Raw genomic sequence first — 19,395 nt, forward strand, 5'->3', positions numbered from 1 at the left:
CAAAAAATTAGCCATGTAACGATGATAAGGTTTTTTATGTAGCCAGCTCTTAGACTAATAAGAGTCGATAGAAATATCTATTTTAAGAAGAAAAATTCATACCTGTCAATATAATTTCAATCAGGGTTCGTTTTAAAGCTGCAGCACCGTTCATAAAACTCAATGTTGTTAGTAGTGAGTTTCATGTACGGTGGTTGCAGTGTTGAAATTTTCGAGAGAGAAAATCGATAAGAGATCGATCATTTTTGACTATTATCCGAACTATCTCTGAACCTATATTAATATGACATGTTCTTCTCAAAGTAAGTTTTTCTGTGGACTGTCAGAATTCTGCAAATAACCGGACCGGAAATAAATGGACCGCCATGTATATGGAGAATATTGCGGAATAAAAATACTAAAATTATTGGCACTTGAGTTTTATTCAAATAAACTGGCACATTTTCAAAAGTGATAATGAAAAAAAATAATTATTTACATCTTTTTTTCTTCGTAAAAAGTTTATATATAAGAACCAAGTGTACAGAGAATTATTACAATACAATTTCTATCTTACCATATTATAGAAAAGAATATACCTACACAAACATATTAAATAAATATCACAGGAAAATTAAGTTTGAAACAATGAATGTTTAAGAAGGAATCGCCCAAAAATCTAAAGAGAAATTATTGTTGTTTCCGTTTTTATTTTTGAGTACGTTTGTTTTAGATTTTTGCGTAATGTTTTAGATAATGTGAAAAAATAAGTTTCTTAAACACTATTGCTGAGGCTTTTCTCGGAAAGATAGGCCTAGTGCTTCAGCGTGTTTCCTAGCTTTTAATCGTAAGTCAGCAATGCTGGAGTTCTTATGTGCCACCGCCAGTGCGGCCAACTCTAAGGGGTACTGGGGGCACAGTATACTGGGCGTATTTCCTACAGCTACAGCAGCGGCGTACTAAGAACAAAATTATGCATTTTCTTTTTATACAAGTTTCTGTTTGTTACCTGATGTGCTGCAGAAATGAAAGCTGAATTGATAGCTGAAAAAGCCGTCCCTTGTTGAGAAAACGATGCCGACGACAGTCTGTCATAGTTTGGTAAAGCCACCGAACCAGGGGTAATGGCTAAACCCCTCAATGCTGGAACGTTCATGTAAGGGATCACTCGACAAGGTTCCAATGGCGTACTTGAGGGCGGGCTCTGGTTGTTCATCATGATACCTGTCAATTTAGAGGATGCTGTAGAAGAGATTTAAAAGAACAAATCAATTTTGAAAACTTTTACAAATACTACAATAACAGGGCGGTTATCTGAAGAGTAACAATGAAGAGAAGCATAAACATGCCTTTTTCTTAGAAAAAAAACCTTCTTATAGTTCATTAATTTCAACAATTCTGTACATTTAAGTATGAGACAATTCAAAATAACAATTATTGTGACACTTTGTTTGGTTGAACAACCCTGTATAGCATTCACAAATACCTAGTTTCCGCTGATCGGACGTCGCGATGGGAAAAAGTTATTTGTAATGGGCGGCAAGTCCCAGCCCCGGGATAACATACACATCTCGGAAATTGCCGAAGGAGAACAGTAACTCTAACTTAGCAGGGATAGCACATTAAATTATTTAGGAGAGACTGCAATTCGTGACTCGAAATCATCTTTAAAGCAAAACTAGAACCCTCATAATTTTAGGAGCCCATGAATATGTCATGAACTGCGTTCTAAGACAGGAGGTGTTCTCTTATGTGGTTAGCCTTTGCACAGTTAGGGTGGCCTTTTGTTGCTGGGTGTCGGAGGCGGGTCTGAGTAGAAAGTCTATTTTTCACCGAATCCATAGACAATTTCTTCTGTGTGACGAAAATTGTATAGAGAGAAAAGCCCATGTAGTGTGAACCAGAAGTTCAAGCAGTTGTTTATTAATTAATTTATCAGATAATTCAGTATTAAACAATGTTTCGTTAAATAGCTTATAAAATTATTTTTTGGTGATCTAAATTATTAAAATCATTGTGCGTTTTCTGTTGAGAAATTTGTCTCTATCGATCGAGAACCTAGAGGATTGGATCTACTAAATTGGATTAAAAGTACATAGATTAGGTATAGCTTATTGGGGTATACATATATATATTTTTGTAATGGCTACTTATACAGTGTGACCCACTCAAGACCGGGCACCCTCCATAAAATCTGTGTTTATAGTCCGATTTTGATGATTTTTTTTTCAAATATAAAGTTTCAAAAAATGTACTTTAGGGCTCAATGTCATGTATTTCACAAAAAACAAGGCCTACTTAATAAAGTTTTTGTGGTGAAAAATTTGCAAAATCATATTAGCGATTTTTTTTCAAAAAATTTGATTACACCCCTACACTCGGCATCCCCCAAAACAGTTCTGTACCAAATTTCGTTTAAAAATATTAATTATTAATAATTCTGCAGTTAAATTAAATAATTCCCTATTTTTGCCAATTTAACGATGAGTTATCACGTAACCCTTGAAAAAAACAATCCACAACAATGGGTTTTATTAGCTGTCAATTCTTGCAGCGTAGAATTGAATATTAATTTAATAGCACGCAGAAAAGTGTTGTATCAAGAAATATTATTTGCATTATGGAACAATTAAATATTAGGGATAAAATTGAAATTATTCGTTTAGTGGGTGATAACTATCTTCAAGCAGGAGAAGCTGCCAGAGAATTTAACAACAGACATCCCGACAGACCTGCAGTAAGTAGAAGCACGGTTCAACGAATAAATAGAGTTTTTAATGAAACTGGTTGTGTGTCAAAATACTTACTAAAAAACAGAAGGCCGGAACATCGAATAAATAGGCGGAATGAGGAAATATTAGAATATTTTCGTAACAATCCTCGTGCAAGCATTAGAGGCGCCAGTGTTGATTTGGATATACCAAGGGAAAATATTAGGAGATGTTTGCGAACTAATAAAGTTAAACCCTTTAAACCAAAGATTTTACACACTTTGGAAAACGGAGATGATGTTAGACGATTAGAATTCTGCTTATGGGCTCAAGCAGAGTATTTAAATAATAGAAATTTCTTAAAAGAAATTTTATTTAGTGATGAGGCAACATTTAGTACAAACGGAGTAGTATCCTCTCAAAATTCGCGATTCTGGGCAGTCGAAAACCCTGAATGGGTGATCAATACAAGAAGACAGTATTCTCAGAAATTAAATGTGTGGTGTGGCATACTTGATGATAGAATCATTGGTCCATATTTTTTTGAGAGAAATTTGAATAGTCCAACGTTTTTGAATTTTCTGATTAATGACTTTTGGGATGCAATACATAATTTACCATGCCAAACCCGTTTGAATTTAAAATTTCAATTGGACGGATCACCTGTGCATAACGCGGCAGTTGTCAGGGAATGGTTAAATGAAAATTTTGAAAATAAGTGGATAGGTCGAAATAGCCCGCTAATTGGTGGCCACCGAGATCCCCGGACCTAACACCCCTTGATTTCTTTCTTTGGGGTTTCTTAAAGCAACAAGTTTACAAGTCTAGACCTCAATCTGTAGATGAATTACGTATTAGAATTACAGAGGCTTCTGCAAATATTACACCACAGCAGCTTAGGAATGTAACTGTTAATCTAAGAAAAAGATGCGACAAATGTATTGAACCGAATGGAGGGCTGGTAGAAGCAACTAGAATTATTTGAATATGTTTAACTTATTATTCGGTTATTGTGTTGCTTGTAGTATTTTTATCATTGTTTGTAATAAAACTCGTTGTCGTGGATTGTTTTTTTTCAAGGGTTACTTGATAACTCATCGTTAAATTGGCAAAAATAGGGAATTATTTAATTTAACTGCAGAATTATTAATAATTAATATTTTTAAACGAAATTTGGTACAGAACTGTTTTGGGGGATGCCGAATGTAGGGGTGTACCCAAATTTTTTGAAAAAAAATCGCTAATATGATTTTGCAAATTTTTCACCACAAAAACTTTATTAAGTAGGCCTTGTTTTTTGTGAAATTACATGACATTGAGCCCTAAAGTACATTTTTTGAAACATTATATTTGAAAAAAAAATCATCAAAATCGGACTATAAACACAGATTTTATGGAGGGTGCCCGGTCTTGAGTGGGTCACACTGTATAAATGGCCCATCGGAAATTATGGCAGTGAAGTTTTTTTCTCTCTTTTAGATTTGGGACTGAGCCCATAAATTAGGCATGGGCAGCAGTAAATAGGTGATCCCGAGCCCCCGTACAGAAATCTGCGGTACGTAATCTGATTTATATAGAGGAGCAAGCTAAAAAAATATCCGCCGCTTAGGCGAGAGTTTTCAATCAAATGGAATAATTCCCCCAGAGTGCAATTTTGCAACATTCAGTCATTCAAATGGCGAGCGCAGGATGACTGGCCGCTCCACTGGGATAACCCCAGGGACCAGTAAATTACACTTACTGACTCTCGCTTACTTCAACACTTCCAATGGCGTTTCCTTTTTTTACTTCGGCCATTAGCTTTGCCCAAAACGGATCTAGTTATGAATTTATTTAAATGCCTGCCGTTATGTTAAGATTAAAAATAAAACGCGCGCATATCTTTGGCCCGCCTTTTTTTAATTTTTGAAAACGCCCTTACAGTATCTTAAGGAGACTCTCTTGTGGATCGAACACAGGAATTGCAGAATGAAAATTTACTTACAATTATTTCTTAAACAAAGAATAAATAAAATGACACAACTCCTATTCGTTTGTTGTACCTGGGTGTACCCTTTGGTGATCTTATTGCATTCATCAAGACATTGAACTATAAGTTGACGATTTGAAATCAACTTTATGTTCTTGTTAAGTGAAGTGATTAGTCGTGTAGTTATTTAACTAATGTACCGCTCATGTGCATCGACAGATTTAGTCTCACCCCTAGGCGGGATGGGGTCTGGAACGTACGGAAATAACAGTTGCAAATTGGGGTTAAGTTTATTCATTTCAAATATGAACTAAACATGTTACCTATTCGTTTATTACTTTTTTAAGCCGCTCACTCTTGTGATTTGACGATTACTTAAAGGAATTTAGGTAATTGACAACATAGTCATTAAAAGGTTATACAGGATGAGTCTTAAATAAGTGCAAATATTTTTAGGGGTAGTATATATCGACTATCGACCTCAGAAACACGTTTATTAAGTTTTTTTCACGAAGTTTTTTTTTTAAATTTGGAATTGTTTTGATTTTTTTTTAGTTTTTAATTAAAAGACACGATTTCTTGATAATAGGACAACATAGGTAGTAGATTAAATTTACAAGAAAGAAATCCCTGAAAAAATTCAGTGTTTTTCAAAATTAAAAAAAAATATTTTTTTTTGGAAATTTTCTGATGGTGAATTAACTCGGTTATAGACTTATTTGAGAAACGGCAAAGAGAAGATATGTTTCTTTTATCGAGATCTGTCAGCCTTGAAAATATTTGCACATATTTAAGACTCACCCGATATAAGCATATTTCTTTTTATTTGTACTTACCTTTTTGTATTTGGTTCTCGTGTTTTCTGCATTTAGCTCGTCTGTTTTGAAACCAAACCTGCAAAACCAAACGTTCCGGATAAGAATGATTGGGTGGAAGTCGCATGAATGGAATAAGAGTCTGTTGCAGATCATTAGTTTCGTCTCCGGTAAAATACACGAAACACGAAGAAAGCATCGATTGGATTGATATTTGATATATCCACATGTCTAGTTTTCAAACTAGAGACCGAGTAAAGAGAACTTTTATCTTCAAGGGGCGAATTTATATTTTTGAATATTTTTTTAGATTAAATAAATATCGTAAAACAAAAAATTCATAAAAAATTTATGAATTTTAAAGATTCCATACCTTTTCGAGATGAAAATTGTCAATTTTGATTAATGTAGCTTTCGCTGGTCTAACATCCAATAACCAGTGTTAAATGCAGATAAATTTTTAACATTCATTCCGAAAATGCTTAGTTTCGGAGATACAGGGTGTAGACATGTCATTTTTATTTTGATTTTTTTCAAATAATTTCTAAAATAACGCTAATATTTGAATGAAAATTAGTGTCTGGGAGTTTTTTGACATGAGAAATTTGATTTTGATGTCAATATGATTCTTCTCTGTAGGGGGCGCCACTTACATGTATTTTAACTGTTTTGAAAAGTACCTAATAACTTTTTGTCCGTGCCAGTATAAAACTACTGAGTGAAAAAATATTCATTTCTTGGTAAAAATCGCTATCAGCAACCGTTCACAAGATATTTAGAATGGAAATAGTCAATACATGTCAAAAAAATAAACATGTTGAGTAGATGGAAAATTTTTATTTTTTTAATTTAACCATAAATTTTTCTTCGAAAAAATGATAATAAAACAGTTTCTGTTGAACTTTTGGCACAAAAACATTTCAAATTTATGGTTTCAGTCTAATTTATGTCAATGCTGACAGGTATTGATAATTTCGATTCCAAATATCTCGAGAAACATTACTCGTAGCGATTTTTACCAAGAGGTACGTAAAAAACGTCGTAAATGCAGCTTCTTAACCCAGTAGTTTTCTACAGGTATGGACGAAAAGTTATTACTCTTCAAACTAGTTAAAAAATACGTAGGTGATCCCCTGCACAAGTAGGAGTCATATTGACGTCAAAATTAAATTTATCATGTCAAGAAATTCCCAGACACCAATTTTCATCCAAATAATGACGTTACTTCAGAAATTATTTGGAAAAAATCGAAATAAAAATGAAACTTCTACACCCTGTATCTCCAAAACTAAGCATTTTAGGACATATCTACTATAACTTTATTTATACAAAATTTTTTGCTTATTTTTATCTGCAGGCTGCCGAAGTTTCCGGAATGCAGTTGGGACCACCCTGTATAATAATTAATTGTAATTTGTAGTTCTAGAAATATTTATTGAATGTAGTAAACGTAGGTATATATAATTTTTGTTCCCTTATACCTACTACAGTTTTTTGACCGAAATGTATAAAAACCCATTCATAACGAAATTACACTTTAAAAGTATAGATTAAGCACGAATTAACTTTACTTACTTAAACTTTCATTTCACTTGCAATTTAACAAGAACGCGGTTAAACACGATCAAAGTGTAATAATCCATTTAACTTGAGAGTCTCTTGTGTGCAAAAGGCCTGGCGAAATAAAGTGTACCCAACAGGGAAAAAGAGAGCGAATTTTGTTCTAGTGCACACGTCATACACTTAGACTATAGTGCCTCTATTAGCTGATAATTTCCTAATGAATACGTACGACGTGTAGGGAATGGAAAATCCGGCAAGTAGCACCGATTAAGTGGTGGATTAACGGCATTAGGGAGACATTAAGCGTGATTGATATCGAAAACCATTCAAGTGAACCAAATGGTTGCTGCCGGACACTTACAGCCCTCGCAAACCACTTAATAAATTGATACTAACAACGCGTTTCATGCGCGATTTAGTATGCACCAGTAGGGACGAAATCTTTCAGAATAAAATACATTTACATTCATATACATAAAATATATTATTTATTTTCCTGACCGTGTGTAACTGTATACAATTCCTTTAGCTGGTTTTAAAACCTGTGATTCTCAAAAACGGTCTAAATCAAGGATTCTGAGAATATAGTTTCTTACAAAACCTAGGCACTCCAGGCAATACTTAAGTGATAAAATTAATTAATTGTGAATTGATGTCATTTTATTCTTACAGTTAATCATGCTATAATAGGGGAGGGGGGGCTATATTGAACCCGCACTTAAATTGAACCGATCCTCTATTTCATGTCTATGACTGAAAAATAAAATAAACTAGCGTGTACCAGCAACTTCGTTCGCGTCGAATTAATCATTTGTAATGGTGATGATAAAGCAAAGCAAGAATTTCCATTAACATACAAACTGGATAAAATTTTTTCACATTTATGTCAGCATGAGAAAAAACAATATGGCGATATTATTATATAACTTGGTAATATTTGAGGGGTAGTTTCATCTCGCTGGAATTTGACTTTCGAAAAATCCGTTTGCCAAAAATAAGCTTTTTACGTCAAGCAGTTTAAGCAGAATCGTGGTTAAGAAATTACCCAACTTTTTGGAACATATGATGAACCTGTATGATTTTTAAAAAAATTTCAAAATATGTAAAAAAAAACAAAAAAATTATGCTTGTCCAAGCATTTTCCCGAAAGACTAACCGTTTTTTAAATAACAAATATTGTAATATTTGAGGGGCGTTTTCACCCTCTTGGAATTTGAGATTCGAGAAGCCCCTCCTTATCGAACCTCTACACCCCACAGTCAATCCGTTTGCCAAAAATCAGCTTTAAACGTCAAGCAGTTTAAGCAGAATCATGATTACTCAACTTACACAACTTGATGTAGTATTTTTGCACTATACACTAAGACGTAATTTGTGAAAAGATAAGTTTAAATAAATAATGTTAAGTGTGTGTTTAAATCATATTGTTATGTTATAATAATATGATTCTTAATAAGAAAATTAATATTAACATTTAAAAAGAGGTACTTAAATTGAATTCTATTTGTCTTGACTTGGGGGTAATTATATTGATTTAAGTCATTTTACTGACTTAACTTGCAGATCATGATTTAAGACAAAAATATAGACTTAAGTCATAAAAACGACTTAAATAACGTTATATTGATTTAAGTCTTTACTAAAATGACTTAAGTCAAAGACTTAAGACTTCTAAATCATTTGAACTTTATGTTCAATTTGACTCAAGACTTAAATCATTTTGATTTTAGAAGGGACTTAAGACTTAAGTCTTTTTAAAACTCACTTGTTGCAGATCTGATACCTATATTATGTTAATAAAATAAATATTTATTTTTACCTGAACTCTTGCTTCACTTAATCCAAGCCTCTGACTTAGTTCTTCTCTCATGAAAGCATCTGGATAATGCGTCTCGTCGAACAGTCTTTCCAATTCGTTCAGTTGTTCCAAAGTGAAATTCGTTCTTGATCTTCTTTGTTTAGTGGTCGCTTTTGATGAGTTTAGAAGAGGCGATGGATGTCTTGTCATAGACTGCACATCATCTAGGTGTGAGTCTTCTCTAGAGTCTATGATATCTGAAGAGTAATATTAAAATAATTTGTATGTCATTTGAACACTAAAAACTAGTTTTATTTGTCGCTTTTTCTGGAGAGTAATTTACTAGATATTCTCTACAACTGAATCTGGCCTGATAAAATGGTATCAAATTCAGTAATTCTTTTACAGCCTAAGTAGTGTTAAAAGCCCGGTATAAACACATATAACGTTTTACCTCTGAAAAACTAATGGTACAATTTAAGACAATTATAATTGTATTTTCACACCACAGATACTTGCATAAAAAATCAAAATAATTGTCAAAGAAAGAAAAAAACTTTTGCCGTATTGTGCTTTTTTTAATTTACGAATTAGGGAAATTGAACAGAGAGTTGATTGCAAAACTATTATTGACCTATGCAATTTCAGTTCACTCGTTTGATTATCAGAAAATTAGTTGGCACTGGCAACGGGAATACAAGCACGGCACGGTCAGGAAAATCAATGTGACAGAAATCAATGATAATCTAATAAAAGCCACACAATGAAAGCTTGTTATTGGTGCAGCGCGATGAAATAGAGGTTTCTCCTAACAAAATTGAAAACAAAACAACGGAAAAAGGCAGAATCGAATCTACGTTACGTTTCCGATCACTTTAGTTAGAAAAAAAATCGCTAAAACGCCCAGTTAGCGATTTAAATGATACTCCTGATATAGAGATGTGGAGGCTCCACCCCCTATAGCTTCTATCTTTGTTTTCTGCCTTGTTCCTTTCATGATTCTAAAACTGGCAGTGCAATGTTTTTTCTACCAGAAACTGGTGCACTTACTAGGTTTTGTTTCTTCAATCAACGGTTATAGTGGATTCGCGTCTTATTTACTGGAATCGCGTCTTATTTACTAAAAAAAAAATATTAAAACTTGCCTTTTCTCATTTGATTTATTGGCGTATCAAAGAGAACCTGCTATTTCTGGATTCCTTGCTTAATAATCTGCATTGAAGGCACCCATTAAAAAAGCTTAATTGATACAAGTGTATTTTAACTAGAGCCTTGAGCAAGGCTATTTGTAATAATCTCGGTTATAATATGCAGCTGATTTGTGGTTAGAAGAAGCAGTTGTTCAAATCTTTTTTTTGCACGAATGGCCAATACATTCTTAGAGAGGGCTAATTTTTTCGGCCACTTCTGAAGTGACACTTCTTCATTCCGCTTCAAAACGGAACGTGAAGTTTCGCAAAGCGTATCATAAGGGTCATAATAAGACGTTCGGAGACACCAATAGGTACTTCTGTTAATTTGGTGGCGATTTCGTTTTTGATTGCAATGCCTACTCCATGAATTCTCCTGTGTGTTGCGGGGTGACCTTTCCAAAAGAAGGTGTAATGCTCCTCATTGAGACTACCCTCATCCGCGAAGCGGGTTTCGCTAAGAGCGGCAACATCTATATTTAGTCGGTGGAGATCCTGAGAGACCAGTGCTGTTCTTCTCTCTGGTCGATTTGAATTTATCTTGTCCAGTAGAGTGCGGACGTTCCACGCCGCAAACGTGAAACATTGATGTTTTTTGTTTCCCCGATGATACGCTCGAGTAGTTTCCCCTCCCCGAGATCCGATTGAGGGGGTATTTTACTTCCGGATGATGATTTTGTCCCACTCGAATGTTCCATCATTGATGTGTGTTAGCTGCGTGAAAAGGTTTAACTGTAACGGTTACACTGCCGCACAGTTTTGGCTGCAACTGTAGCACGATATGACTATGGCACAGTGAGGACCGCGACAATAGTTCCCTTGTGCTACGTTCTCGGCCAGCTAGGAGTAGTTTACTACTCCTCTTCCCCAGAAAGATGGTAGGTCTGAGGACTGTATAAGGTTATACCTCCTATACTCGGACGTCAGAGCCTCGTTTGTGTAAACAGGGTGCACCGCGTGAAGGTGAGGTTGACTTTTAGGTAAGCTAGGTTATATGTATCGCTTCACTACCCCTTGCACCCCTACATATAATAAAATAATGCAGTTTATGTAGAATTCTATAAAAAACACAAAAATGGTAATGAAATAGGGGTTGCTATTTAAAATTTTAGGGGTAGGTGCCCTGGGGGTCAAGGGGTTGAAAGTAACACGACAACAAATGCCTCAAAAATTGTCCCCCTTGGTATGTAAATTGACGTGTTTCGCCAAATTTTCATACTATCACAGGTAGAGGCAATATTAAATACAGTTCGTTTTCAAATTGTCACCTTGTATGATTGAAAAAAAACGGCGTCAGCGATGGCTATGAAATGAAGATGTCATTTTATATGTAAGTTTATATGGGAAATGTCATGGATCGCCATTTCCCAGCCGACTGGAGGCCGTTTTTGATCATCATACAGTAGAGATGAGCAGAAAATCGCAAACTGCGATTTAATCGCAGCGATTGTAAATTCGCAATCGCAACCTGTGATTCCTTTCCATAGTAAACTGCGACTTGCGATTGAAACATATATCTGCCGATTTTGGATTTTTAGGCAACCAATATTACATCAGTTGCGATTTGCAATCGCAGTGGGCACGCGAACGAAGAGCTGCGAACGAAAATCACAGCATTGCGATTTTCGTTCGCACCAAGCGCGGCGTTGCATCGACACGGCATCGGCACTGAGAAGCCGAACGATGAGCTGCGAACGAAAATCGCAATATTGCGATTTCTCGTACGCCCCGGCCGGCGGCGGCGCGTCTTCAACACGGTAGTGGACAGGCGAACGAGGAGCTGAACGAAAATCGCAGCTCATCCCAGCATTGCGATTGCGATTTTCGTTGGCACCGGCGCGGCATCGGGAGTGGGCACGCCAACGAAGAGCGGCGATTGCGATTTTCGTTCGCAGCTCCCAACACATCGGCCTAGACTAGATCGCAAAATCACATTCGCAATCAGGGCCCCGTAATTTTTATGAAGCGTTGGAAAATAGGCTTATATATGTTTATATACCGCATAATATATATTAGTTTTAAATTTAAAATTTATTAGTTTTAAATTTTGATAATAGATTTTAGATTTATAATATAATTATGGATTGAGAAGGTTAAAAATTCTTGTTTTCGGTTATGACTAGTTATAGTTACAGTTGCTCCCAGGTAATGATTCAGGTAAAATGATTCATAAAGACAGTTTTGGATTCAAATTATAAAAATTATCTATTTTTATCCTTTATTTACTAGAAGATATAGAGCACGGAAAAGAAACAGCCCTTTTTATTTATTATATTTTGTTATATATTATATTATTATAAACATTTTTATAACAATCCATAATATAATATAATTTTCTGAATATACTAACAGTTGTGGATCGGCTGCTATGTTAATTTTAAATACATCCTTACAATCAGTTTTTTTCTATTTTAGAGAAATTTTAAATATAATAAAATGTGATATTGTCCTTTACTTATCTAAAAGTTCGAAAGTTTGCACTCGGCTTCTTTTGAGTTACATATAAAGAAAATGATTTTAAAAAACAAGATAAAATAAACAGTTTTTTTCTAGTTATCTGAATTAAGGTTGGCGGCAACCTTTTTATAATAAATTTTTCGTTAGTATACCTACTGTCTAAAAAAAGCACATTCGAATATTTTGAACATTTTATGTATTTTTAATTTCCCTTTTAAATTTATTCGGTCTGTTCTAATCAAAATGTTTAAAAAGGGAAACTAAGTTATTTGTGGATTTTTTTGGTAGGTAGGTAATTGATGAAAATTTTAAGTGCAATATGTGTGCAGCAAAAATATCATAAAAAACACGCACTACAAATTTTAAAAGGCACATGGCATCGAAACACCCAACAGTTTCTTTGTAAGTTTTTATTAAAAAAAAATTATTCCGCTATTTATTCTGTTTTTTATTAGAAATTTTGGGATTGAGCTTCCCAGATTACAGCGTACCAATTTGAAAATATCAAAATCGCAATCGCAGTTTCAACTGCGATTGGAAAATCGCAGTTTTGCTCATCTCTATCATACAGTACTATTGCCCTTCTAAATTATGTAACTCTATTGAAGCTGCAAATCTTCTCTTTCTGATATACATGATATTATTTGACTACACCCTTGACTTGCTATTAAAGGAATGACATTCACAGAGTGAAAGTGTAGGTTTAATCACACTCTTGGAGGCAATAGTTCAGAAGTGTGATTCCAGGAATGCGCGCCATGGATGAAGGAAATATGAAATAGGAAATATTGTATATGAAGCGGACCCTTTAACATAGTTTCGCCCATAGATTAAAATAAATTTAAGTCTATGGTTTCGCCTGTATTTTATTATCCAGTGTGCTTTAAACAAAGAATAGCTAAATATTTTTTGGTCTCAGTTTTCGTAGCTCACCCTCTTGTGGCAACTTCCTCAGCTTACTCGATCCTAATACTCTACATAAAATTGTTTTTTATTGAACTAATTCTTTGGAAAGCATCATCACGCACCACTCTGCAAGGGGGGAAAAAGAAAAACCTATATGCACTTCAGTCAATTACTTTAACGAATCGTTCGGAGATTTCCAGCCGGTAGAGATTGAGCCAGGCGGCATATTTTGTAACTTCATTAAACTAATAGAATTAAATTAATCTGAACGCCATCCTGCAACTTTACAGCCCTTGAAGGGCGGGGAGCGTTAAATTCGGCTGTTCGGTGCGTTAATACCTCCCAAGGGACGTAGTTGCCCTTCCATCGCCGATTTAAGTTGCACCTATCAAATCAATTTGCCGATTATGTCTGAGCGTTTTGGGTTTTTGTGTATTGCTGTTCACCATTACATCGTATACCTATATCCTTTTCAAGTCATATCTTTTTCAAAAATTCATTAGTCATATCCTTTTCAAAAAGTCTAATAATTTTCATATCCTTCATTCGTCATATCGTTTTCAAAAAGTCTAATAATTTTCATATCCTTCATCCGTCATATCCTTTTCAAAAGTCTAATAACTTAGCGACTTAACCTTCGATATAGTATCCTCCTCCTGTTCCGGTACCTAGGCTAATGTAACATTGCAACGTTCTCGCTTTTGATCAACTATGTACCGGTAAAAGACACCTTCAAAAGTTATTCTTACCGTTTAAGTATAGCTGATTTATTTTAATAAACAATGTTTAACTGGATTTTGATATTTCTTCTTACACTCGCTTACAATCTGAATCACATAATATTGTTTTTCATCTTCACTTCTAGATAAATATTAATGTATCCTCTGACAATTTAACAGCTTTCTACAGTATCATTAACTATATACTTTCAAATTTTTTACAATTTCTAAGCCTCTCATATATGCAGGATCCTTTAACCATTCCGTACTGTCTAACTGCAGAAAACTTGTTCAATATTAAACCGTGTAAAAAATTGTAACCAATTTGAATTTATGAAATAACCATAGTGTTAACAATATGTTTTTGCTTATAAACCATTTAAAATCATCCTGATTAAAAATGAAGCGTTTGGAAATATCTCTTCGTTTGTAATAGATTAAATTTTTCAAAAATAATCATAATTTTGTCAAAAAAGTTGAAGAATTTAGGAATTTACCCAGTGGTTAACTGAAACTAATATACTTTTTAATAACTTTTGAAGGAGTAGGTTTATCGGAAAATTGTTAGAGACCTTTTTTGTACAGCGTTCAATTCTGTACAAGAATATGTGATTGTCATGGATGCGAGAGGACAAGATCGAGAGAAAAAAAAAATTGTAAAAAGGAGCAAATTCCCATGTAATTTAAATAGGAAATGAATCGTGTTTGGGGCAAGGTTTAATGTGAATATCAAGGGTTTACAATGATCTGTTATTGTTTTTGGACAATAAAATAAAAATTTAGGGGGCGTCGTGAGAGAAATGATCAACTTTGTAAATAACAGACACTATTATATACGTACAAATATCTACAACATTAATTGATCGAAGTGAAACTTGTTTACGCGCGATGGGACTAAAAATTGAAGGCCGTGACACCCGAGACGCGAGAGGAAAAGTGGTAACGATCTTGGAGCGTCGTAACTCGGGCCCAATGTGAGCTAGGGGGCTGAAACATGGCATGCATCTTTCTTATTTTTTTATTGAAAATGAAGGGATTTTAATAACGATTTTGTTGAGACCGAATAAGAAAAGAGTGGCGAGCAATAAAATGAATTTTGGCTTATTCCCTGAAAGCCGAATGCTGCTAGGCAATTAAGCATAAAAAACTCCATCTCCGCGCAAATTACATAGCAAGCCTCCCCCAAGATTTTTAAGGCACCTTGGGAATTGCCGGCGACGAATTTGTCTCCTTGTAATTAATTGCGTTTTCGTAATTAAAGTGCCCTAAAATTTCTAAATGCTGTTATCTGGGGCCAAGGCAGTGCCTCGCCAATTCGAGCACAGCCGTACAATCTTTTTCTCGAAGGTATTAGCGGCATTTTTGACCATTCTGTAATTTCGTTGTGGATAAAGCAAGAATATTAATTTTCACTAAACATGAGGACATACCATAGCTGGCTGGATTACCAAAATATCTAGTAAGTACCTCGTATGAATTATTGCTTGTCAAATTTCTTTAATTTCAACATTGACTCACTGACAAATCATCAAAATTCTAAGGTACTTCTAGATATGTCACAAACTTCAAATTACGAATTTTATGTAGCTTTTAAGCTTATAAACAAAGGAAAAAATGAAAAATCTTGAAATATCCTTATGCTTTAAATGTTAGCTGTCAAGCCGCTACCGGTTACTGACTTTCCAGTGGGGAAAACCGTAGAAAACTAAAATTAATCTAAGCGGTCGGTAAATTGAAATTTCGGATTATGATTTTTTTCATACTTCTTTAACTTCTCCAGCGACTCACTCACCGTCATCAAAATTCGGGTATTTCTAGAAGAGTTACAAACTTCAAATTTTGAATTTTAGGTATATAGCATTAAGCTTATAATATGTAAAAGAACAAAATGAAAAATCGCGAAATATCCTTGTGGATCAAAAGTTAGCTGTTTAGCCGCTACCGGTAACCGACTTTCCGGCGATGGTAATAGGAGGACCGGTGATAGGGTTGTTTTAGAACTGCATTGCGAGCCTTTGCATTTTTTATATCGCGTTTAGATTATTTAATCTTTCCTGTAAACAAAATATTATATCAACAAAAAAAATCGAAATAATAAGAATCTGAACCCGTGTGGCCAAACCATAGTGACAACACTGCTTCTAAAAGTTTTGCAAATGAGAAATAATTAGTTAATTGCCTCTTATGGAAAAGGTTTTCCTTATTTTAATCCTACCCTTTAAGGCACAGGTTATATAAAGCATTATTTGCTAAGGATTAATAAATATTCAACTTGTCTTTAATTTGCTTGATGACGTCTTGTTTTATTTTCGTTTTCTTTTAAAGGCATTCTGTGTTTCTCTACAGAAACACAGAAAGCAAAACGTAGGCATCCCAAATCTCATTCAAATCGGATTAACGGTTCTTAAAATATCTTAAAAAATGTGTTTATTTTTTTAAAGTGTTATGCCCTCTACCGTAGCGGACAAACGAAGCACTTTTGTATAGAGGTAAATTGCGTCCAATGAACATATACATATATTTGATTCCAAAAATATGTAGTAGTTCTATGTCCACGGAATATTGGGACCAGGCCCGTTCCTGGCGTATCTGGCGCCTACGTGCAGCATTCTTTGGTGCGCCCTTTTTATATTTAAATCAATTAAATATTTTAATCTTAATCTCAAAAATTTAAAGAATTTATATTCTGCGACAAACGAGCAATATGTAATTGGAAATGTGAAAAAAAACTATTCCAATTAAAGTATAAAAACATTTATTAAATAAATAAAACAAACAAAACCACAAGCATTTAGTAACAAAAATAGTACCCTAAAGAAAAAAACTGACCCATTTTATATGAAATCATAAAAACAATAAACTAAAATTCGGAAATAATACACATGTACTGATTTCTTTCGAAAATCGACAAATGAAACTATGATCCCTTCCCCGACACAAACGGTACATTGTGAGACAGGAAATTGTAGAGAGAAACAAGCCCTATAACATAGGATACAACATTTTAATGAACAGTGCTTTCCATAAAATCAATAAAATGAAAAATATACGAAATAATATACATGAACTGATTTCTTTCGAAAATCGACAACTATGAAACTATGATCCCTTCCCCGACACAAACGGTACATTGTTAGACAGGAAATCGTAGAGAGAAACAAGCCCTATAACATAGGATACAACATTTCAATAAACAGTGCTTTCCATAAAATGAATAAAATGAAAAATAAATAGATGAGATCAATGTGTTGCCGACAGATTGCACTAGACTTGTTTATTCGGTGCGGCCAACGCAAAAAAGACGCTAAGCAAACTTTATCCTATGATGGTTTAAGTATTTGTTTATTGGCAAGAAAGCGTATCGGTTTTTTGTTACAAAGTACTGATTGACCCTTTGATTTTGCGCCCCCAAAATGTTGCGCCTACGTGCGTGCACGCACTGCACGCTCGCCAGGAACGGCCCTGATTGGGACACCCTGTATATGAAATTCATCAAAACTAAGAACTGTACGGTGCTGAGTGGGTGCGAACCCCCTCACAACAAATCATGATGAAAATATATGCGGTCAAACTATTTGACAGGGATTTATTCTATGACAAGGATTTCCACGCAAAATTGAATTAAATATGCTTTTGATGCAATTAAATTTTAATTTATTTTGTCCCCTTAGGTTGAAAATGGAGGGAGTTTTTGGACAGAGCATGTTAGAAATTAATCTTTCGCCAAGGGGATGAAATTGTAATTGGTGGTGGTTAGAGCAAGTCGGCATTTATAATTTTAATCGGTTGTTAAAACGGATACTATCGCTTGATAACTCTTTGTTTTGCGACTTATATAGCAGCCGTAAATCAAATTATTAACATTTATTGTTTGTAGAATAGACTGTTAATTGTTATTTCCAATTATAGTGTTAAAAGGGTTAGAGCATACACATTTTGTAGTTAAAAAACATGATTTACTGATGAAAATTGGCTACACATAATATAGAAGATTAAACTAAATAATTTCGCACAATTTCGTATAATTTTTTCGGGTCTACTCTTTAAGATCTAATTCTAGATAAAAAATTGTGTTTCGTATAACAATCTATATAAATGTATAGACATAGTTTAAAAACATATATATTTTTATATACAGGGTGGTCCGAATTGTGTTCGGGAAACTTCGGCAGTATATTATATCGATAAAAAAAAGTAAAAAAGTCTGTATAAATTTATGCCCTAAAATGCTTACTTATGCCCTAAAAAAATCGAAATAAAAGTGAAATTTCTACACGCTGTTTCTCCGAAACGAAGCATTTTAGAACATAAATTACGAATACAATTGGGACCACCCTGTATATTATTTGGAATAATTTCTTGATTGTAACGAATATAAAATGTTAATAAAATTAAGAAATTCTTCCTAATAATATGCAGGGTGGTCCGAAATGTATTCAGGAAACTTCGACAGCATATTCTACAGATAATAATTATAAAAATAGATAATTACGAAAGAATGACATGATGTTATAATTTATGAAAATGATTATAGATTTTTCTTTTTTTCTTGATTTCCAAAATTCTTTCTTTTTTAAGAACAACTTAAAAAAATGTTTCTATAGAAACTGTCAAAAAATTTATTGAAATGAAGAATATACTGTATATTAAACTCTTTAATTCGGAAATCTGTCATGAAATTTAAAAGATTTGATTGTACCTAGTTTTTTTTTTAACTAATTTCAAACAAATATAAATACATAGTTTTTAGAGCTTCATTGATTCTGCATTTTAGAGAAACATTTTCATGTAAACTAATGAAATAAATTGTATTAAAAATATTCTTGTTTAAATTTTTATCGAATATACTTATCTTGTTTTTCCATTGTTTGGAAGCATATTTATTCATTTTTACCACCCAAACGTTAAATAGGTGAGAAATTACTGCTGTACTGATGTCTGTCGTCGAGAAACTCTTAAATTACACATTTTTCGCGTTCTTTTGCAATAGTTAATAAAAAGCGAGCATACAATCGACTGTTAAGGCTATTCTAACAGTTTTCGTCGCCTTATTCAATGAATCATGGGTCATTGTGAAAAAGTGCAATCAGAAAATTGCATATTTTCAATTAACATTGTGTACTTTATCGGTTATAGGTTCTCGCATATTATGCCGGAAAAAATATAAGCCGAATAATGGCTATATAAGAAATTTCGATTTTCAATATGAAATAATAATTTATTATTGTGACTTATTTTCTCTCTATTTTTCCATTTCTAGTAATTTTGTATTTAGTGTTTAGTTTAAC

The 19,395-nt window shown here is 33.8% G+C and overlaps 1 protein-coding gene across 2 annotated transcripts; it reads right to left on the reverse strand.

Annotated features, from left to right (window-relative positions):
• Positions 1 to 544: 544 nt before the first annotated feature.
• LOC115887183 (short stature homeobox protein 2-like) lies at positions 545 to 19,106 on the reverse strand. Of its 2 annotated transcripts, none has more exons than XM_030906532.1 (5): positions 18,960 to 19,106; positions 8,857 to 9,099; positions 5,496 to 5,553; positions 989 to 1,203; positions 545 to 938 (listed from the first exon to the last, which is right to left on the reverse strand). In XM_030906532.1, exons 1-5 carry the CDS (start codon positions 18,993 to 18,995, stop codon positions 762 to 764), a joined length of 729 nt encoding a protein of 242 aa, XP_030762392.1. In that variant the 5' UTR covers positions 18,996 to 19,106; the 3' UTR covers positions 545 to 761. The 2 variants fall into 2 exon arrangements, with proteins under 2 accessions (XP_030762392.1, XP_030762391.1); XM_030906531.1 differs by having other exon boundaries at positions 989 to 1,221.
• Positions 19,107 to 19,395: the final 289 nt, after the last annotated feature.

The sequence above is a fragment of the Sitophilus oryzae genome, unplaced genomic scaffold (assembly GCF_002938485.1).
Source record: "Sitophilus oryzae breed Bouriz unplaced genomic scaffold, Soryzae_2.0 scaffold_552_pilon_pilon, whole genome shotgun sequence".
Classification (NCBI taxonomy): domain Eukaryota; kingdom Metazoa; phylum Arthropoda; class Insecta; order Coleoptera; family Curculionidae; genus Sitophilus; species Sitophilus oryzae.